Raw genomic sequence first — 22962 nt, 5'->3', positions numbered from 1 at the left:
TCTAGAGGTAAAAAAGCTTTACCTAGTGAGCAGCTGTTCCAATAACAAATTTGTTATGTAAACCTTGCATACACCAAGTGAGTTTCAGAAAATGAAATCTCATTTGAGACATTTCTTATTTCTTCAGGAACAGTTCAGTTAAACTCAGCTACTCACCCATCAACAAAACATGCAGCACGTATGTTTTGTGCACTGAATGTCTTCCCAGAGTGGATAAGCAACTCTTGGCCACTGGATGCTGCAGGTGTGTTTGCCTAGAACAGCAGTGCAGGCCATGCTGTACAAACACTAACTCTCGTTTAGTTTCAAAATTTCAAAGCAGAAAATCCACAGACAAGACAGATCCTTATGTTCACATCAGTTTCAGCTGAAGAACTCATTGGAAAAAAAAAAACCTTGACAAATCCAACTAAGTTAAAGCTCCTCAAACCCTCCCGCAACTTCAACCATGATTTGGGTCCAGTAGCAGGTGGGCAAAGGAACTGCTGTGTCTCAGCAGCTTCTCCAGCAACTCACATCCTCACCCGTCCTTAGCAGCAGCAGCAGATGTGGAGACACCAGGCTCAGAGACGTTCCCATCCTGTTAAAATCTGAGCACCCACCTGCCTTCCGCAGCCTCCTATAAAGTAGAGGCTGTATGTCTTGTCTCATTAACCCAGGTCTGGCTTTGCTGGCTGGCTCACTGTGTGGCTGCCCCCTTACAGCCCCAAGGCTTGCGAGGAGCAGCCAGAAGCCCTGGTACCTACAGCCTCGAGCAGAGGAATGGCCACAGCCCCACAGAAGGGTGCAGGGAGCCAGGCCGGGACCCTATTCCAAACCTGCTCTGAAACAGCTTGGCAGCTTTTTAATTAAACAGCCCGTGCCAGGGCTGGGACACACTACCAGGGGCACTGCTGCTGCAGGAGCAGGCGTAGCGCAGGCTGCAATGGGTTGGTGTTGCTCTTAGCACTTCACCACGGTCTGGGGACCACCTTTGCCACTTCCTGCAAGCACAGCACAGCAAAACACAGGCTCCACACTAGCTGTCAGTAATTCACGAGATTACCAACAGCTGAGCCATTTAAGGCAGTACTCCCTGTTTGCTTTGGCTGGTACAAAACCCGATACAGATCTGGGCTTCGGAGCACGGTTGTGGAAGGTGGCACATAATTACCAGCAACACGTCCCGAGCATACTTACAGAATCACAAGTGCTTGCATACCTCAGTGTCTGTGGTTGACACACCAAACATGAAAGAAATGGAATTTAGCCTAATAAAAACTAACGGCTTTTAACAGTGCCTTAAACAAACCAAGCCACCCAAGTCAGAATATAACCTATAGCTTAAGTAGCTATAGTACAACTATCCAGTGGTTTCATACCTTTACCTTTCAAATAAAACATCAGAACGACAAGTTAGCTTGCACAGCATTGATAAAATGAGCTATCGGTACCAGGAGAGTAAGAACCACAGCCAACCGTCTTTTTTATAAAAGTATTTTTAATAAACTGATGGATTTAAGATGCTAGACAACTTGTTGCCATGTACAGGTAACAAAAGTCAAAATTCTTTGAATTTTATACAAATACTATGTAGTATTGTAAACTTGAATACAAGTTTACCAAAAATGCATCAGTGAGTATTCAGCTTGTAACCAACTTCCAACAGTGAAAATTATCATGTATCAATAGTGATCAGAATTGCATTGCAAATTTTAGAAGTAATGCAAGTATATTTTTACCAAGCCACTCTGAAGTTACTGGTGCACACTGACAGTACATTGGATTTTTTTTGGCTTGCTGAACAGAAAATGGCATTTAAATAAAACGACCGAGTTAAAGAATATACTACGTATCAAAAGTACTATCTTACAGAAAACTAAACAACAATGAGAAAGTAAACGGAGCAGAACCCTGAAGTAGTGAATTATTTTTCTACCCGTTTTGATGGAAAAGACTCCACAGGTGTCCAGCTTTCTCACAGCATTTTGGAGTGTCCTAGTCCTAGCACAGTGTGGTTGTTAGTAGACTAAAGTAATCCCTGCTTGGCAGTAATGCTGGTGAAAGGTAACTTGTTCTATTGCTAACAAATCGGAGTAACCACTGGCAGGGTGACTTCTTGGAGGCATCCAGCAGAGGCTGAGTTCACAGCACATGGTTGAAGTTACAGTACCACTTGCTTCGATGCAATATCCAACAGCCTTCAGGGTTCACGTGTCAGTTTCCTCACAGGATTTACAAATGGATGGTATTTAAACAAAAAAAATGGAGCATAAGACACTATTTTCACCTGTACAGCTACCAATAAAATGAACATTTTTTGTTACAAACTTTCCAGTCTGCTTTATAAAAAATATTCTTAGTTTTACTTCTAAATAAAAACTGTGCTGTGATCTGTCGCTTTCTTGCATTGTACATGCTGCAACTGTGTGGGTTAATGAAGGTGTAGAGATCTGTGACCTAGAGCTCTGGATATATTAGAAGCCTAGAAAGCTGGTTTTGGTACATAAAAGTTAGGTAGCGATGAAAATTCATTCTATTTATTTTTCCTAAAGCCTAGGAAGAGCTACAGTACATTGCTAGATCAGTGGCCTCAACCCTGAGCTGAAATAAAGGACCTGCCTTGACCAAGAGACTTAGTCACACTCCTACCACAGCTGCACAGGAGAGACAAAACTTATCTATGGTCTGTCACCTTCGCTGTAAGTAGTGTGATCTTTCCTTCTGTAATGCTTGAGAGTTGACTGGAGACCACCATGTTCATTTTCACAACAGGAAAAAAAAGAACTCAAATTCAGAGATTCAGGTTTAAAGAAAAAACAATCAGGGAGAGTCAGTATGTCCAACTTCTGGAGACCAAATAGATAACATGATAGACTTGTCAGTCTTAAGCATTTCCCACTTGGTAGAAGAGATTATAAGAACACGTACCAAAGCACAGTTAGCAAGACTTCTACCATTATCCCACTCTTTCAAGAAAAAAGTAGCACTTGATTTTTGCCCCCCGCCATAACCAAACATTAGCATTTCTTTCTGTCACTACAATGTACCACAGTTCAGTGAAAGTTTCAACTGTCCTACAAATGACTTGGCCCAACTGCAAGCAGAAAGACTTCTTGCTCATTTCTAACACGAATTGGAGTTGGCCATCATATGAATTCTTACTAGAATATAACCTACTGCGCCTTCCTGAAGGGTTCAACGGCACTGACTACACATAGCTAGGAGAGTACGTAACATTAAGCATTCTTGCCTCCTAAGAGGATATTTTTTCCCCTTTTAAGTAACAGAAACTGTAGAGTCAGTATTTCACTTAATGGAAAAATTAAACCCAGCAACAAATCAAAGCCAAAGCTCGTAAAAATCATTCATACTTCTAGTAATGCACACGTCTTTGAGAGCTGATCAGTTTACAGATGGTATGTTTTTGTTACAGTTTAAGGCAGCAAGTCTTACCTCCCTCATGTTTGTGCTACTGTATCCTCATGTGCACAATAGAACCTCACTAATTTACACTAATAACTGGAAGAACCATTAATTCTCTTGGTAAGTGAACAAGAATAAGGCATTCCATTATATATTCTGATCACTAATTATAATTTAGCTCTAATTATAATCTACCAGCAAACATACTTCTGTGTTTTAGAAAATAGCATCTCTTACCTTCAGATATAATTATGTGTGCAGATTAGTGGGTTCTGCTGTGTAAACATGCAGGTGCATAAGCAGTTTTCAGGTTTTTCTTCATTACATCTGACAAGAAAGTTAATGCCACAGACAGAAACTGCGGGAAAATAAATTAGGATTTCTCTATAACTTGTGCGAATCTGCACGACTGGGCAGTAATATGTAAGTAAAAAAAAAAAAAAAAAAAAACACTAATGTTTACAAACTCAAATGAAACAAAAATCAGCAGCAGAAAGCAAGGCCATTCCCCAACCATAAATGGCTTGTTTTATACTGTTCAAACTATGTGAGGGGGAAAAAAAAAAAAAAAAAAGAATACAAGTACTAACTTTTATATACAAGTTTTAAATCAAGTAAAGCAAACAGCAAAAAAAAAGTTGTTGATGCTTTCAACAGGTGATATTTACATGTCTAAATCCTGGCTGAAGTAGACTGTAAATACAGACGGAAGTTAGGATGCAAACTACACGACTAAGTTAAAAAAAAAAAAAAAACAAACATTAGGGATCAATGTGCAGTGTAATGAGATAGAAATTTCCCTTCATATGTGCAAAAATCCACAGTTTCGTTAATGTAGAGGTCATACTTCTTCAATAAGAGATCTTCAACAAAATCAGTCTCCCTACATCCCGGAATCTACCTGTTTACATCAGCCACTTTAAGTGTACAGTACCCTGTTCGCAGATATAGTATTCAGCAGTTTCTACATTTCTCAGAAATTTAAACTTCGCCTGCCTTAAATCTTAAAAACAAAGGGGAGAGTTCATCCAGGGCATAATACTACTGCCTTTGAGTTATACCAACAGTTAATAAAACACATGTTCTCTCTTCTTCCATGGTGGCAGGAGTCCTTACAGGACTTGTAAACAGCAGTACACCATACTGTAAACAAATAATTTAAGTTCTGCTTTATACAAGATGTTAAGTTAACTCAGGTCTATCAAACAGGTGAAAATGAAAAGGGTGGCTTCACATAAAATCCTTCCCTTTCCTCCCAGCAATTCTTTTCACTACATAAGTAATCCTGAGCTGAAACAGGGGCTGATGAGAGCCATTTTTGCATATAAAAACAATGTTCTAGAGTCAGCTCTCATGTTCTGTCAGGAAGTCAGTTGCTGGAGAGATTAAACTGAAGTATTTCAAACCATTGTTACTTTGGAGGAGGACTTATAATTTGGTGTGACGTCCAGTTCTAGACCCAGATGCAGAGCTTGCCAAGGAAGCTGATGCTGCTGCATCCTCAGCTTCCTCCAGCTCCTCGTGTAGCTCCTGGCTAACACTAGACTGGAGAGCTGCAGGAGTTAGCCATTCCTTCGGCAGGCAGCTCTGGAGAAACGGTATGCAAGAGCTGAAGTAGGCAAGACGATTCACCCATCGTGGAATCTCTTTTCCACACAGAATCTAGAGCAAGAGGGGAAGGAAAGGATTAACTTGTCTTCTTGGTTCAGCAGCAACAAAGCTACATGACTGTAAAGAGAAAGCAAAGGCTGCAGCACTCTTAGGTTTATGCATCACAAATGCCATTCAAGAAGCACTCGGCTGCACTAAGACAACTTGGTCCATCAGTAAAAGCACCAACCCAAGTTGCAGAGACTTATTTTTCACTCTAAGTTTGACACGTGGTCCTGCTTTCCTTCTGTAAGGAAGGAAAGTAGGGGGTGTATTTTTATTATGAGTTCTGAAAAGCCCAAACACCTAGCTCTTTTTGAATAGTTTCTATAAAAGGCACAGAAATGAGTTAAGCTTTATTTTGTATTCACAGACAATCCTTCAGGAACAGCAGCCAAATGAGAAAGCTCACTATTACAGATGTGCACCCTGAAATCAAGCAGTCAAAAAAACACTGCTAGTATTCCAGCTACGTGGAGTTACACACACAGCTCAGGATATTTACTATGATCGTCTCTGATGACTCTGGACCAGAGATCACTATCTCACACCACACAGGCTGCTAAGATCACTAGAACAAGAGAAGTAATACAATACAAAGCTAGCTTCAACCCCTCAAAAATATATAAATTTGCATTAAATATTTGTTTTTACTACACAGCAGTCATTCAATGTTTTCATTGTCACTATTGAGGGAGTGACCTATTTTATTTAACTGCCTCCATGTTCACTTTGAGCATTACTTATTCCAGTGCAAATCTGGAGAAAATCACAGCTAACAGGAATGTTACTCTGCTGTAACTGAATAGCATTTTATTTGTAATTATATCCCTGGTTTTTAGTCAGCTTGAACACTGAATAGGACATGAGATAAAACAGAAATGACATGATCATGCAGTTCAAGGGTATGGCAAGTGCCTGGCCATATGGGCCAGATGTCATGTCAACTGCAGCTTCACCAGTGGGCCACCCTACTAATTTGTACCAGTGCTGCATGCAAATCATCCACCTCAAAATTTTCCAGCACCACTGGAAGATCAGACTACACAAAGCAAAGGCTATACAGTAAGCGTGCCATTAACTTTTTTTTTTCCCTTCTTCTTCCTCCGGAACGGTTAAGTTCTATGGAAGATCGCCATGGAAAACACAGCCATCCCTTTTTCGGAAGGCCTCAATGAGCATTAGAATAAATTCTGACAAGCACAGGTTAGCAACTACTAATGAAAACACAAGTGCCATTCCCCTTTTTGTCCTGGGTTATCTGTTCCTCACCCTTCCTCTTGCGTTGGTACAAGCACGTGAGTGATCAAGCACTCAATCCTACTGGCAAACTGGTAAGGTTAAAATAAAGCTGAGGGGGAAGGGCAAAGCCCATTCAATTCCACAACCAGATACTTTTGCACACCCACACAGGTATCTACATGACCAGGACACAGGTGCTGGCAGAGGGATAACTTGACAAAAGCCTCTCAGACAGCAGATTCACTTCTGAACCTTCAAGGCTTTTGTTGTTCTTTAATAGTACATCGTAACTTTAGAAATTATTTTCAGTGTGAGGGCTCTGTGAGGGAACACTGGTAAAAGCAGCATGTGGCTCTGTCTCCTGTAGTGATCTATGAGGAGTCTGACAAGGTCCTGCAATGCTGTTAATACCTGCTTTACTAGGTCTCTCAAATAGGAACACCTCCCCCCTTCTGGACCTCAAACTACGTATAACAACGTCTAGCATTTTTGGCAGCATAATCTTGCATTTTGGACATAAGCCCAAAAATCTGAAGAAATGGTGACATTTACCCAAGGTAACAAAGATTATTACTGGAAATTATGCCAAACAATCCAAAGGACAGGAAGGAGATGACGCTCTGTAGCCACCTGGGATGCACCTTTCTATAGACCCTCGTGTTTGTTTACCTCAGATAAAGCTGAAGAAAAGTGATTGCAGTTTTTGTGCATTAGGTGATAAGCATTTCCTTTGAATTCTTTTCCAAGCTCTTCTACTATTTTTTCTATGTCATCTTCCATAAAGTCAGTACTGCCTAGAACCACAGCCTCTCTAGAAAGAGAAACAGAGATTAGAAAATGATTAGGCTGCCATAAAATAAGTAGATAACTGTTCTTAAAGTGCTCAAAAATTACCCTACTGCAGGTGGGGAAATCTTTCTGCCCTCCTAGAATAACACACTTTTTTTTTTCTATTGCATTTTACAGCACCACTTCCATCTTACATGACGTTATTTTCTTGCTGACTGCCCACCTCTATTCCACTTAAGTTCTCTGCAGCTTAACTCACAGAAGTGCAGGCTGCAATTTTCCCCTCTTCTCCAAAGGATATTGTTTGTGAAAGATAGCTGGGAATAGGCAGGAGTTTGTAATGCAAGGAAGGGTCAAGACAACCACACTGAGAAACCACAAAAAAAAAAAAAAAAAAAAAAAGACGTGGAAACCTTGAAAAGCAACACGATTACCTTTGTATAAAAATTTCACTACCTTGAAAGAGTTACCCCACTGTATATATGGAGAATAATAGAAAGCTAGCTACGAGTCCACATAATTTATGCACATTTAAGGAATTTAAAATAAACGCTAAAAATAATGTTCTTTGCTGCCATCACCTCTTCCCATTTTTCAAAGAAAAGAAAACACGCTATTATCTCACTAAGTCAGAAATCCTTGGGTACCATTTAACACACTGAAAAATCCTTATTTCCTTATCCTTAAAAATACATTCAGCAAGCTGTCCTTTTAGCATACCTTCTCAAAACAAGAAAATAGGTATTTTTCTTACTTAAATTTAAACGTTTCTCCTAGCTCAGAAGCATTTCCTGGTGAAATTTCAAATATTCCAGAAAAAGGGTATGGATGACCACCGTAGGCAAATTCTGAAAAAGAAAGCTCAGGTTAAAAAAAATAATAATGCCGTAAGATGACAGTAAAGAATAAGAGACCGCATCAACTGGTATATCAATTGCAAGGATCTTCTAGTCGATGAGAACTTCACAAGGACCTAAACCTAGAAACCAGGGCAACAAATGCAAAGAACGACCAACTAATAGGTTGACTTCTAAGTCAATAAAACTAAGTGAAATTTGACAAAAAACTTGCTATATCAGCATGCAGGCTTAATTAATAAGTGTATATAACTGGTGGGATTTTCAATTTAACTTTTAAATCTTCACTTATAGAATTAAAGCAATGTTTTTTACATGCACTTACCTCCACAAGTCTACTTAAATATTTACAGATTAGGGATTCAAAGTACAGCATCCTCAAAGGTCTGATGGTACACTACAGCTGTACACGTTGCCAACTAGTATTGGCCTAAAAGGTTTTTGAGTTTTTTGATATGTAAGAGTTCAACTATCCTGCGTTCTTCTCTAAGAAGAAAGTAAACCAGTGCACAGATCTGAAGTCTGCACCTAACATCTGCTGGCACAAGCCCTTACAGTTCATGAAGGTATCAGTGTGCTTTAACTTCCTTCTGTGTCTGTAAGATAACACACCACGCCACACCCTGGGTATAATAAAAAGCTTTAAGCATGACTTCACACTTCCTTTCCTAAAAACTTGAAATACATCATCCAAGTCTAGCATTCAGCTTTGTGGATAACCTTTTTTAAAACAGGTTCATAAATAAAGTTTGAGGTACTGTGAAAAATGCAAGTCATTGTTCTAGCAGGGGCACGACCTAATATGAGAAAGCTGTTACAAGCTGTACAGGAAGGGAGATGTGGATTTGGCACAGCGCAAGGACTGGGTTTCACACACACCACTACTAAGAGTCAGGCCCTTCTGGTTTGGATTAGAAGAAATTCAAAGAAGATTTTAACTGTAAGCATTGTATTTCATCAACTCCCCGTTCCTCTGATAACACCTGAAAACCCAGTTACAACGCTACTATTATGGTAGCTGCAACACCTACAGCTTAAGATACTTGCACAATGGGGCCTTTGGATCAGCTCACAACCCCCATTGCTTTTCCTCACCTCCAAACACATTCCAATAAAAGAAAAATAACAAGTATATGTAAATATACATCCAATCAGACTACTTTTAGCAACACCATCACCTCAGAAAGGGATTTTACTTCTAGGTATGTATGTCTAAGACCTAAGCTTGCACCCCTTCTGGCCGGGACTGGAATTGAAGTGGCCTGCGTAAATCAGGAAGCTGCCTCCCAGAGTACAACCCACTGGGCAAAATCAGGACATATCACTATTTATCAGCAGCGTATCTTTCGTAAATAAACAGTATGCATAAGATACCTTTTAAATAAACTCTCCCTAAAACAAATAAATCTACTAATAAGGAATAGACCACAACAGATTAGTCTCTATAGTTAAAAATTAACTCCTTGCAGAAGTGCTGGCAGAATACTGACGAAACATGATCCATCATGCTTGTGTGAAACATACATTATTTTTTTTTTTAAACAATAGGTATTTCTAAACCCAAACCAAATATTGCTATTTCTAGTGGGAAAAAAATGTACACTTTTTCACAGCTATATAGCTTTACACAAGAACGCAAGATGCATATCAGTAATCTGATAGTCAAGTGTTTTTTGTTTTTTTTTCCCAGAGACAGAAGAGATGAGAACTTGAAAACAACAGGTTTCAGGACCAGCTTTCTCTCACTACCCCAAACCCATTTTTGTTTGAATAATACTGTTACTTAGACAAACAAAAGAGTAAATTATAGTTTTCTTGTACATACCTCGGCCATACACCTCTATACCTGAATGGAATACTCCAATTCCAAGGGAAGAAGTATACTCATTCATCCAATACTAAAAAGAAAAAAGAACAAGAAGGCTCTAGTTAGTTTCCAATACAGATTTGTCTTCTCACAGCACATCAAAAGCATAAAAGCCAACCACAAAACCGAACTGCACAACCCAGTTTTTAAACAGGAACAGAACACACTATTAAAATTCCCCAACTATACACAGTCAATTAATTCCATTAGGTTTTACTCGATGTTTTAGTGCTGTCAGTGCCTGTCAACCAAGGAGACTGTACTGGGGAGAAATCCAGATCAACTTTATTTGTCAACAGCTTACAAAAGTTTCCCATGAGTTGACTACATGCTGGAATCAACTACAATCATTTTGCAGGAGCGTTTTTGTTTTTTTTTTTGGAAAGAACATCAAAACATAGGACTAACATACACACACCAATTGTCCCTTAGAGCAATGACCATTTCTTCTTATGACCAGATAATGACAAGACGCTCAGAGATATTTAAGATGAAATTACCTTGTATTACATCTTTGATTACTCAATTGGTAATCACCATACAATAGGCTAAACTCTCAGCAGGCTCCTGACGTATCTGTCTCCACGCATCAAGTGCAAGACCTTTGCAGACACCTGGTATGTGTTTCTAGCATATCACTTCTATGATAAAAAACAGATTGCAGCTGTATTTCAAAGTTATCACTTCCTGGGTTCTTTTAATTCTAACACACAAACCACACTCCCTCAAAAAAAGGAAAAGGAAAGAAAAAAATTTCTTGGCACTATTTTCTATTTAAAAAGTAGCAGCAGTGAGGGCCTATCAGGAGCTAACAATTATCCCCAACACCATAAAGGCATACAGAGTTTGAAAAAAATGAAAACCTCAAAGTTACTGCCTTTTCTTGGCTATATCACCACCTTGAAAATATCAGTCTCCAAGGAGCAAAAAAATTTCCGAGTGAAACAATTTAAAGAGGAAGCTCAAACAAAGGCTTCAAAGAAAAAAAGTCTAAGCAGCGTCCTTAAAGCTGAAATTGGCTAGCAAGGAAAACCTCTCAAAAATACATGAAAAACATTATTTTGTCAATTACTCCAGTAGTGGTAACCTTCCTCCCAGGTCACCCAGACCTGAAGCACACCACAGACTTCAAAGAGTCAGCTGGCAGTCAGGATAGAGACTGAGGCAGCATCCTCAGCGAGTTATTACTTGTTTCGTAAACAGGAAGGAGAAAAATCCATCTTATTTGCACAAACTGTTGACACAGTAAGCGCTTTCTGATGTGAAGTCACTATTAAAACATCACAACCGATGATATAAATGTAAAAGGTTACAGATGTCACACTGTTGATGTGTACTAGCTGGGGCTGGTACATAATTTACAGACATTTTAGTCATCCTGGCATTTAACGTGCAGTGGGAGAATGAGCCGTTTTTCCTCCAGTGAGGATCATTCTCACTAAGTTTTGGACTGAGAAGCTTCTTTGTGAAAATCAAAGGAAGTTAAATGGCAAAAAGAGCAAGTCAGGCCACATATTACAAGTTTTCAGGCATCAGAAATGCATGCATTTGGCTTTCACAATCAGCCTTACCCTGAGGATTGTCAAACCTAGAGGCAGTGGTCTCCCACATTCAGTTACCCACAGTAGCCAAACATCTGCACCCCATTTTTTCCAGCCTAAACTTGACAGCAGCGCTGCAGGCGCGGGACTTCAGTGACTAAGGACTTAATGATCATGTCTCCAGAAATGCCAGTTGTGGGAAATCTTGACAACTTGACAATGTGAGTTAGCAGCAGGCAGGTCTTGCTCCTTGTGTTTATCGAAAGCTAACAGTCACTGAGATCTGGGGGTACAGTTTGCTTCAGAGTAAGCTTCACACTCGGCTTTGTTAAGGGATCACTGTGCTAGTGAGCGTGGTATAGATGACCACGCTAAATCACCACCTTAATCTGTTTAAAGGCTTCCCAATTCTCTCCTCCCTCTCTCCAGAAGAGAGAGCAGAGTGCTCATCCACATGCGTCTAATCAGCCTTTTCAGGTCAAGCTACCTCCAGAAACACGCTGGGTTAGGTTTGCTCTGTACAGAACGACGGAACAGGGAGGACAGAAGAAGAGGGGATGCAAGGAGAGAGGTAAGACTGCCCAAATAACTTAATGAGTTCACGAGCATAAGAAATAGACTGTTCATTGAAGGGAAATTAAAGCTTACAGAAGAATGCAAGAGATTCCCAAATGTAGACCTGCTTCAGTTCTGAAGCCAGTTTTCCTCACTTCTCCAGCTCACTGTTTCAAAATAGTTTTACTTTTTTTTTTTTTTTTTTTTTTTTTTTTTTTTTTTTTTTTTTTTTTTTCAATCAGAACTACAGGAATATTCAACATATGAGCTGTCAGCACAGGAAAAAAGTTTATTTGTCTAGGGAGAATGCGTCCAAGTCTCTGTAACCTCACACTGAGCCGGTAAGCAGCCCTGGTTAGTGGCAGCACTTCAGTATGCGGGGCTCATATGGCTCCAAAAACTGAGCAGTGGTAGCAAATTTAACAAGTGTTAGCAGCTTGAAAGAAGTGCCTACAGCACTGCACTTAACACTTCCAGCAAGAACCGAGTAGGTTAACTGACGAATTTTAATACGGCAGAATTACTTTCCCCTAGGAACAGTAATTAGATCTAATTATTACTTAATCTGGATCAGTTATTGGAAGGTGGGTCACATCCTCTCATTGAGCAAAATGCCTTATCTCACTGAGGAAAGGAACACGGGAAAATGCAGCTTCAAGTGTGCTGAATTTGGCTGCAGCTGGCAAGGTACGGTACAACTTACAGAATAGAGATTGCCCATAAATGAGATATATACAGCTCACTGGTTCAGTAACATGACAAACTCTGGAATCCCAAACTGGTCGCAAAAGCTACATCCTTGCTTTCATTACACAGAACAGGTTCCCTTCACCTAGTTTTGATCTGAATTTAACTACAGCAGAACGTGTAAGAGCACTGTCCCACATCCTCAGTATTTTGCAGTCAGTCCTGTGAAACAGGGATCGGTGTTTAATGCATGTACCAACAGAAATTAGAGAAACATTTTTCTATGTGGGCAATAAAGCCATGTCACTGATACGAAAAACACATTAATCCCAGTGCTTCAAAAGTATCTTTGTTACGCTCTTCAGAGCTTTCATTTATGTTAATGCTTTAGATTGTTATAGCTTTACTTGATGAGTGAAAAAGATGGTGCTACTTTGGACACACAAAAAATAGAATCCTAAAAAAAAAAAAAAAAAAAAAGCAATTTTACTATATTAAATACTGCAGTTCTCAAAACACAGTAACTGTTTTCATCTGACCATTTCTATGATAAGAAGTTCTCAAAGGCATGAACAGAAGCACACAAACATGCCCTTAAGTTTCTTTCTCTCCAGGAAGCTACCACTACAAGAAAGTAAGCTCTCAAGCACAACACATACACACCCCCTCCTCAGCCTCTGGTTTTGTCCCAGATTTTCTCCTTCTCAAATGCTAAGGAAAGCAGAAGGGACATGCTCTGAAATGAACCAGCTCAGTCCTGTACAGAGCTCCAGCAGCAGCGAGGTCACCCATGAGTCCCCGGCATATCTACGTGGCTGTTTTGGGAACTGAGCTACAGCTAGCACCCGGGTTAACACGAAGCTGTTCCTACAACTGCTGAAGCTACAGCAGCGCTGGTTCTGTCAACAAGTGACTAATAGTGTTCTCTGATTAAAAAGAAACAACACAACAATAACAACCCCACAAAGCCCAACCTCCCCCAAAACTCCTCCAAGTGCTGTGAAACACCAGAAGCGAGAGCAGCAAACCTGCGAGGGCCTCAACACACAACTGGTGGCCTTTGATGAAGGAGCAGAACTTCAGGATGGCTGCAATAAAAGATTCTTCCCTTCTCCCCCCTCGCACTTAGTGCTCCAAGCGATGCATTACCAATGATTTCAGTAGGCTTTCTTCATGCAGTAACAAACGCTACGCAACGTGAAAGTCAGGCTTTAGTTTAGGCTCCTGCTTCAAACCAGCTTAAAACAGACTGAGACATCGTTTGTGAAAGAGATCGAGGCTGTGCACAGACAGTGGCGTTCAGACACCGTCAGAAGCTCTGTTTTTCTTTCCAGTTAGAAGGAAAACTGTTTCTCTAGCTGTCAAATAACATAGATGTCATTATAAAACAGCAAGCACAGCTGAAGTAGGATAAAGAAATATTTTGCTCAGGGGTCTCAGCTTGCACTATGTATAATTTGTGGTGATGTACAGCTTTGACAAGTACCACAGCTGCAGACCAACACACAAAAAACCCACCCCTATGTGACCAGACATCCACTAGTAAGGCCGCTTGTTGCTTGTTTCTTTTGGACAGTGCGTGCTGAGTAGAGGTGGTGGCTTTGCAGACTCCTCTACTTCTTGCTGTGGGCAGAGCCCTCCCAAGCACAACAGGACAGCTGTCAGAGCCCTCTGCACAAACCAGGGCTAGTTTTTATGAGTACGACCTTTCTGTTGCTTCCCCTGCTCCTGTCAGACCTGCTAGGGGAAGTGAATAAAACCCACCTCCAGACTCAGCTCTGGAGGATGCAGATTCCTGCAAAGATGTCTCAAAAATAAGTGACAAAGCACTGAAGCAGCACTGAAGCCACCCCCCGCCCCCAAATGCTCTCACAGTGAGAACAGATTTTGCAAGACCATCACATCACCATCTAAGCAGGTGTTTACACATGAGGCCATCTCTTCTGTTAGTTTTCACGGCTGCCTGTAAGCAGGGCTCTGACAACCCCTGGCACGGCCACGCATGCCTCTGCAAGGACACTGGATCTTCCCCGTTCACAAGTCAGAGGTGTGTCAAGCCTTTGCCTTTGAAGATAACATCTTGGGTATGAGTCTTGAAAGTAAAGCCCTGCTTCTTCCTCTGTACAAGTATCCATAGTTAATATACATAAAAACAGCTCTCTTAACACTAGAGGAGCTCCTCCTATGCACGTTTCTAAATTGTAGCCCAAAGGAGTCATGCATACCTGTGTCATAAAGCATCCATTCCAAACCTCCCATAAATAAAGCACGCTGACTTTGTCGTACGGCATCCCATATGTGCACAACCAGGTGAGCAAAACCCCACTTTCTGCCCCTCTGAGGGGTCACAGTGACAGTGTTGCTCCCGTCCCCAGCCTTTCCCCCCCACTCTCGGAGAGGAAGGGAAACCAAAGCAGGACTAACAGGTTACGCGTGCTGGTGGCAGAAATCAGGCACGGGAGGTGACACAGGGAATCCTTTGGCAGGGACGTTACTTTCTTCCGCTCCAATACTTACCACAGAAACCAGTGACGGGGATCAGAGTAGCTGCTATAACCTCACATATAGTCTTAGTTTCACGTGAGGCAGCTCCCTGCTAGCAAACACTCGAGCACTTGAGCCTGAGTGCTCCCAAGCACAAAGATGCATTTTCTCTCTGCCAGCAGCCAGACTCCACACTCCACACCTTTGCCCTTTCAAAACACCAAAAGTTTACTTTAAAATGGTGGCAGCGGCAGGGGGAGAGCCTCTCCAAAGCCAGCTAAGTAACGCAGACACTGCTGCTACCTGGAGCTGGCTGTTAAGCGCCACCGTCCCCGCACCAGGTGGCCCAAAACACGGGCAGAGGCGAGCTCGTGGCTCTCGTGTTCCTTCCCAGCGGCTGACGGGCATTAGCAGATAGTATTTTCCCCACATCGCTGATCCGCGGGGCCTGTGCCCTGCTCACACCTCACCCGTTACCATGGCGGCTGAACCGGACCCCGGGCAGCCCCGCAGCCGCTGCCGGTGTCCCGGGCAGACCGCAGGGCACAGGACCACGAGCCGGGCTGAGGCAGTGCCTTCCCTTCTGCCCACACCGAGGCTGTTCGCGAACCCGTCCCTACAAACCCCGAGCAACTTTTCTCCCCGCAGCGGCCGCCCCCAGAGGGCACCCAGCGGGGGGGGCGCCCCCCGGGCCCCTTCCCTCCCTCCCTCCCTCCCCCCGAGCAGAGGGGAGCCCCCGGTGCCCCTCACCATGTCGTAGACGTTGAGGACGACCAGCTGGTTCGCCATCGCCCCGCCGGGCGGCTATCGCGGCGCGGGCACCCCCGGGGGCCGCTTCCTCCTCGTCCTGCCTGTTGCTGCGGGGCGGCGGGGGGCGGCGGGCACCATGGAGCCGCCGCCGCGGAGGGACGGGGACGGCGCCTCGCCCGCGGCCGGCGGCGGGGCCGGGAGCGGGCGGGCGGGCAGAGGACGGGGCGGGGGGGTGGGGGGGAGGACGGGGAGCGGGAGCGGGCCCCGCCCCGGCGGCCAGAAGGGAGCGGGAGGGAGGGGAGAAGGCGGCGAGGGGCGAGCGGCGGCGGCCGCCGGGCAGCCCCCTCCGGTGGGCGCAAAATGGAGCCGCTGCGGCCCGCCCCCGCCTTCCGCCGGGCCGCCGGGGACTACAGCTCCCGGCGTGTCCCGCGCACGGCCGCCGCCGCCGCGCAGGTGTGCGCAGGGGGCTCCCCTCCCCTCCCCTCCCCCGGCCGCCATCTTGTGTGGGGGAGCGCTAGGGTACGGCCCGGGTGCGCGTGTCTGGAGGAGGACAAATGTTTTCTGTCTTGCAGCGCCTAACCTGAGGCGCAAATGGCGTTTACAAGCATATACACCGCTACATAAAAGGTGCCCTTCGCAATAGGGTGCCCTCTTGAGAGGACGTACCTCACCCCACTGGTGTTCTGGTTCCTGTTACCCTTACCTGCAGTGCCCCCGGGGGGAGAGCCCCTTGGCACGCAGAACAGCTCCATTCCCTCCAGTACTGCAGGGTGACTGAAACAGTTAAAAAAGCATCATGGAATCACAGAATCATAAAGGTTGGAAAAGACCCCCAAGGTCATCTGCTCCAACCATCCCCCTACCACCAATGTCACCCACTAAACCATGTCCCCAAGCACCACGTCCAACCTTTCCTTGAACACCCCCAGGGACAGTGACTCCACCACCTCCCTGGGCAACCTGTCCCACTGCTTGACTGCTCTTCCTGAGAAGAAATGTCTCCTAATTTCTAACCTAAACCTCCCCTGGCGCAACTTGAGGCCATTCCCTCTTCAGACAGTGATCTTTGGTTAGAGGAAATGGTATCGTTGCAAAAACCTGTCAAAGGTTTGGCTGCTGGTTGTCAAATATGAAAATTTATACACCAGCCTAAGAGACTGGTGTATAAACCTCAGGTCCATCTGAGCTGCTGAGGGCTGCTGGCAGTAATCCCTTAGTTGGCCAGTGAAACTGTAAGCCTGTGGACAGGATGCCTGTAACTCCTTTGGGTCATGTTCTTCATCTGCTCCTTTGGCCGGCAGCTAGGAAACAAGCCGGCTGTTACGAAACCAAAAGGTTTTGTGGAAAGAAGGCCGCTTCCATAGCGGGGAATGCTGTGGAAAATATGATTGTATCTTAAAAACAGCAGGGGTCAAAAACCTTCTCTGAAAAGGCAGGGACTTCTTTTCCAGCTAACAGTATGCATTAACTGGAAAAGAGAAGTACAAAAGTCTGCAATGACTTCTAGCTAATGATTTTCTTCATTCTCCTGCTTGTTCCTTGTCTACAAGATGCAATGTGAAGAAGAAAGAGGAAAACATAACTTCTAGCCTATAGTGATAGGAGAGAGATAAAATCCATATTTTTTGAAGAAGGCTGAAAAAATAAAGTTCTAAGGTGTCATTTATTTGACTTGGAAGCTGAACTTTGGTATTTAAATATTAGACTTATTACACAGAGTAGTACCATAATGCTATATATCTCTCTTCCTCAGTGATACAGTGATATTTTCATGCCATTATCTGCGAAAGACAGGAAAATCCTTTTGAGCAAAAAGACTGGAGATTAGCTAGGTGTCAGACACAATGTTAAACATATGTGAATGCTGCAGAAAGTTATGCCTTACATGGTGTATTTCATACCAGGTTGTATTTATAGGTTTAGTTTGGAGAGTGAGCAAGTATGGTATGGGGCTACGTCAAGATACTATGATCAGTTTGGCAATTTGGATGTTAAAATATTATCAGAGGACAGCATATGATTTTCAAGATCTCACTCCAGATCTGCAACCTGTACCTTACCTCTCCAGTGATGAAGGGGTAGAAAACCATGATTTCCTGAGGCTTAGTATGGATGCAGACAAGGACAATATTATGGACTCTGCAACACTGGAAACTACAGGACTACTAACTAATCCAGGGATATCCACCAGTGGTGATGGTAAAACACACTTTGACCTGTGATACTACAGTACGTGGCACTAAAGTACACAAAAAAACTCTTTCTACCGTATAAATTTCTATCACATTTGGTACCAAAGTGGAGGTGTTACGGAAATGGCTGTCAGTTTAGGATTTACCGATGAGAAGTCAGAAGATTGCAATGATAGAACAGTAAGTACCCAGTAAGTAAGGTCCCGAAAAAGCAGCTGACTATTCCAGGCCCTGCATGCTGATGGCACAGAGGAGCTGAAACTGATGCTGCTACTTTGGCATGCACAGAATCAGTGACATCTTGGCTGAGTAACTGTGGTAACCAAAGTTCTTGAGCTCATGGGGTCTTTGTTCATTGAAGATGACTTTTGATCCTAAGTAGCTACAGTTTGGAAAGTCTTATGAGAAGGTGGTGGAGAGGAGTCAGGCCAAGCTCTTCTTTCCATGTCAGGATGCAGTACAGGCTGCTCAGGATAAGTCTCCTACAAAGTATTACTTCCAGGACCCCTGAGCCTGTACTTTAGGCATCTTAGGTTAGGGGGTAGTGTTCAGCAGTGGACACTGTTACCTCAAAAGAAGTGTTAATGTGTGAACTCCAGGGCTTCTGCTTTGTAAAACTGAAAGCCAAGCTGCTTGGGCCTTGAATCGGAACCTAGAAAATCTCCTCAGAGAAGAACAAAAAACAAAATCATTGTCTGTCCATCTGTGAAGTTTTATTACATTTAATTTATACCATAACATTTTAAATTGCTTGTACGGGAGAAATGCATTTAAAAGAGCAGTCAGTGTTCATGTGTTTATGGAAAACGCCATTTTCTGGTTTGTTTTCAAAGATACAGAAACAGTAGAGGAGCACCAGTTTTCAGCCATAATGGAGAACTGAGAGAACACCAAGGCAGCTTAGAGTCACAGAGAAATGCAGAGTGCCCCACACAGGTGTTGCTACAAACCTCCTGTGCATCCCACACATCAGACATTCTCACAGGTAAGGTGGAACACAGATGGGCATATGCTCCGGGAGGAACTAGAGGGCTCTAATTTGTACTTCAACCCATGGACCAACCTGTTTTAAGGGAAGACTGGCTTCAGTAGGAACAGATTTTCACTGCAGGTGAGATTTCTAAGTTGATTACCATTTTTTTTTTCTGATTTCGGTCTTGGTACAAACTGTACAGAAATAGATGGGATATGAGTCATGCAAAATGAATCAGTAACAATGTTTAAAAATGTGCATGTATTCAAGCCAGATTTCTACAGCTTTTCATAATCTTTATGAATTTTTTCATAAACTGTGAACATCAAATTAGATTGTAACAATTTCACCATTTATTCACTATCGCGTTTAATTAAACCTATTTTAGGAAAAATAGAAAAAATGCCATTAACAGCATAAGCTCTGCAAGGCATCTTAACTTGACAATAAGAAAATTCTGGCTAGAAGTGCAAAAATGTCTTCATCTGGAATTAAAAAGTAGATGCAAGTAAGACTTAACTGATATAACAAATATTATAACCCTTACTTTTATATACTGAAGGAGTGAATAAGCTTGAGAGGATATACAATCCAAATACATGCTATTAAGGTAGAATTAACATTTGTTAAATATCAGTAAAACATGCAGTATCAAAAAAAAAGTCTTCAAAAACATATAATATTCCCTTTGTGCACTGTGCTACTCAGTTTTGGAACTGAATTGGCTGCAAACCTTCTACAGAGTGGAAACTTTGCACAAGTTGTTCTATCAGACTTTACATTGAAAAGTAATGCTAATATCTCAGGTAAGCCAGTGAAAGCCATAAAGAGGTGAAACTAACTCAAGCACGAGGCTCACACCTGTAGCTACCACTGACCTTTAACATACAAGTTAAAGTTACATTGACTAGCATGCCCTTTATATATGAAACTAAATAAATTAAATAATATTATAGAGATATTAAAAGTGCTTACAAAACCATCCTTTATTAAACAAGATTGATTTGATTAAGGTTCAAGAATAAAGCCTGTTTTAAATAAAAGGTACTGGGGTATTTAGAAGTTCATTTGGTTTAAAAACCTTACGAATACCACATATCTTTTGTACAGAATACAGGAAACAAATTTAATATATTAAATAATAGTCATACTTAGAAACGTTTACTAGCTGATGCCTTTCCATTATTAGTGTATGGACTGCAAAGAATGCTATTAAATCACAAACACTGAAATAAGAAAAGCTGTTAGGTTATTTTCATAATTGAGAGCAAAGGCAGAGAATCTTATGAAACTGTCCAATACCCAACATCACCCATCCTTGCATACTTAATGAAAAATTTGAGTTCTTGTTAAACAGATTAGAATTAGCATTAAAATTATTTAAATCCTTCTGTAGTTATAAGTAACGCTTGAATTATTTGGTAAAATTTTACTACATTTGCAGTTATGATTAATTTTTCTGCAGTAGAGTCAACATTTGTGAGCATTCAGGTGTGCAAATATGGATTTTTACATGTGCCATGCCTTGGAAAAAGCACTTTCTACAAGAGTCACCCCAGCACTATCCGCAGGGCTTTAACCATGAGGTAATATGTCTCTGCATAAATCAGGATACAAAGGAACACATACAGCTTTGAGAGAGGTTAGAGAAAGCTTTATAACAGTCATCTCTTTACTGTAGGTTTAGTGTAAGCAAGGAATATTGCAGAAACTGCAGTGCATTAACCAGTCCTCACTGTTTTCAGACTGACCTCTCTGCTGGTGGTTCAAGCATGTACACTTGAAAAAGGAGAAGAAAAGCTTAAACTCTTGTTTTTCAGGTTGTGCAAAAAAGGTTGGCACAAAAAAAAACTGGCACAGGAAACTTTTTGGTTTCAAGTGTAAGGGTAGTGGTTAGAAATACACAACAAGGAAACGTGAACAATGTTTGTTTTATTGACTCGTTGTTAGAATTTACAGATCTATTGTATATTCCCCCAAATATATGGAATGTGGGGTAGTTCACTGAATATTATACAGATCAACTTTTTTTTTTTTTTGTAGTGGATGAAAATGTTAAAATACAAAATCGTTAATTTAATGCAAAAGAAAGGCAAAAATTCTTCAGTAGAAACTATACTCTCATAAGTTCTTGAAAAATATAACATGATAGGCCATTTTCAAAGATTTTCAGATTACCTATGTTTATTTATGAACAGTATGGTTCTTTTTTTTTGTAGCTGCCTCATTGTTTTGAGACTATGTAGTAAGTACTTATGCTGTGGACTAATCTGAAAAATGGAGAAGTCAAGAATTCCGAGAATGATACCAGAATCATTTCTAAGTTGTAGCTAGGGAACAGTGAAAACATTGTTAACACCAAAGCAAAAGGAAATCCCGAGGAAAAAATATTTTAAAAATACAAATGGTCAGCATTTTATCTTTTTTTGTTTTTTTTTTTTTTGCCCCATATCATTACACTTTTTCACATTAAAGAAGACAATAACATGTAGTTTGGGTCTAATATCCCCACTCTGAACACATAAATGGCATTATGACTAGAAGCCCAAACAATGTAATTCTTAGAAGTGCTATTTAAAATTTGATTCTGCTCATACATCCTTCATTTGTTCTGTTCTCATGAAACTCAAAACAAGATCTGTAATTCTGAACAGAAACAAAAAGAGTTGCTTCTGAGGTAGTTCTGAAAAACAATCAGACACAGTTTTTTGTTGTTGTTTTATTTAATATACAGGTAGTAGCTAAAAATTATAAATGGATTCTGCTATGTAAATGTTCAACTGAGCACAAATTCAGTGTCCAATGAACATAAATTATGTAATTCAGTCCCTTCACAGCACTATTAAGAAACTACCAGTAATTTACCAAACACAAATATCAGTCCTTAAAAAACATGTATCTCTCCTTAAGATGACATCTTAGAGAACTTGCTGATCTTACAGTTGGAAGTCAGTCTGCATTCAGTTTATCATACTCAGTCTCTGTTATACAGATCTCAAGACTACTACTGGACAGAAAAGACAGAATACAAAACAGACAGGGAACTTTGAAGTGCCTCAGAATTTACTTCTGATGCTTCAGAAAATATTTTCCTTAATCTGAAAGAGTTACGAAGATGCTTCATAATTATGGCTGAAGTCCAGACAAGAACATCTTGGGCAGACAGGACAAAGTACTAGCTCTGTGGATTTTATATAACGTATTCTGTCATTTCCTATCCAGCTCGGCTACTTGAAGGTTAAAAAAACAAACATACAAAAATAAACCACAACCACCAACAAAAAGAGCAAAAGACTTAGTGGTTCATATATTCTCCTTACATTCTTTCAAACGCTTATGACTTCCTGATATGGCTTCCAGTGGGAATCTAATCAATCAAGCAGCAAAAAAAAAAAAAAAGGTTACTTACTCAAAGTTTTTTCTCAGGATATATTATTGTCTGTATATACATGTCTACATTAATACCATCCATATGTGTACGTAAACTCTTATCTGTTAGAAAACTGTCCTGTTAATATAGATAAGATACACTAACATATAAGATATGAAGGGGTGCTTCTAGAGAAGAAGAATGAACTTTATAGGAAAAAAGATGCATACAAAGATTTCCTGAGCTAAATGTCAAAAACCGTCTAGGATAAGAATTTTACGTATGTTCTAAAAGTCACACTGTCTTTATACAAAAGAAAGGTTAGCCATGAGGAACTGACTCTCTCACCTAAGTTAATGGGACAAGGTAATGACTACTGAAGAGGTTATCTTAGAGGACAAGTTTAGAAGTAGTCAAAGGATTTCCTTTTCAACAGATACAGAAATTTAATTAAGATTCCATTAAAAGAACAGATTGATATGAAACTGGGTGGGGGGGAGCGTATTTTACAGGCAATCGATGTGCTTTAGGTCCTCATTATCATGAAGGCTCTGTCCCAGCTGTTCCTTCCCCTGCCACTAAGGAGGCAGCTAATGAGGC

General features: G+C 41.4%; 1 protein-coding gene across 1 annotated transcript; it reads right to left on the bottom strand.

Annotated features, from left to right (window-relative positions):
* Nucleotides 1-1470: 1470 nt before the first annotated feature.
* On the bottom strand, nucleotides 1471-16170 carry DESI2 (desumoylating isopeptidase 2). Its single transcript, XM_082755800.1, has 5 exons — nucleotides 15828-16170; nucleotides 9769-9841; nucleotides 7841-7934; nucleotides 6967-7108; nucleotides 1471-5067 (listed from the first exon to the last, which is right to left on the bottom strand). Exons 1-5 carry the CDS (start codon nucleotides 15864-15866, stop codon nucleotides 4834-4836), a joined length of 582 nt encoding a protein of 193 aa, XP_082611926.1. The 5' UTR covers nucleotides 15867-16170; the 3' UTR covers nucleotides 1471-4833.
* Between the last annotated feature and the right edge of the window lie 6792 nt (nucleotides 16171-22962).

Source organism: Aythya marila (genome assembly GCF_965140915.1).
Source record: "Aythya marila genome assembly, chromosome: 3".
Taxonomy (NCBI): domain Eukaryota; kingdom Metazoa; phylum Chordata; class Aves; order Anseriformes; family Anatidae; genus Aythya; species Aythya marila.
Note: the sequence above shows the minus strand (reverse complement) of the source record. Positions and strands in the feature narration are given on the sequence as shown.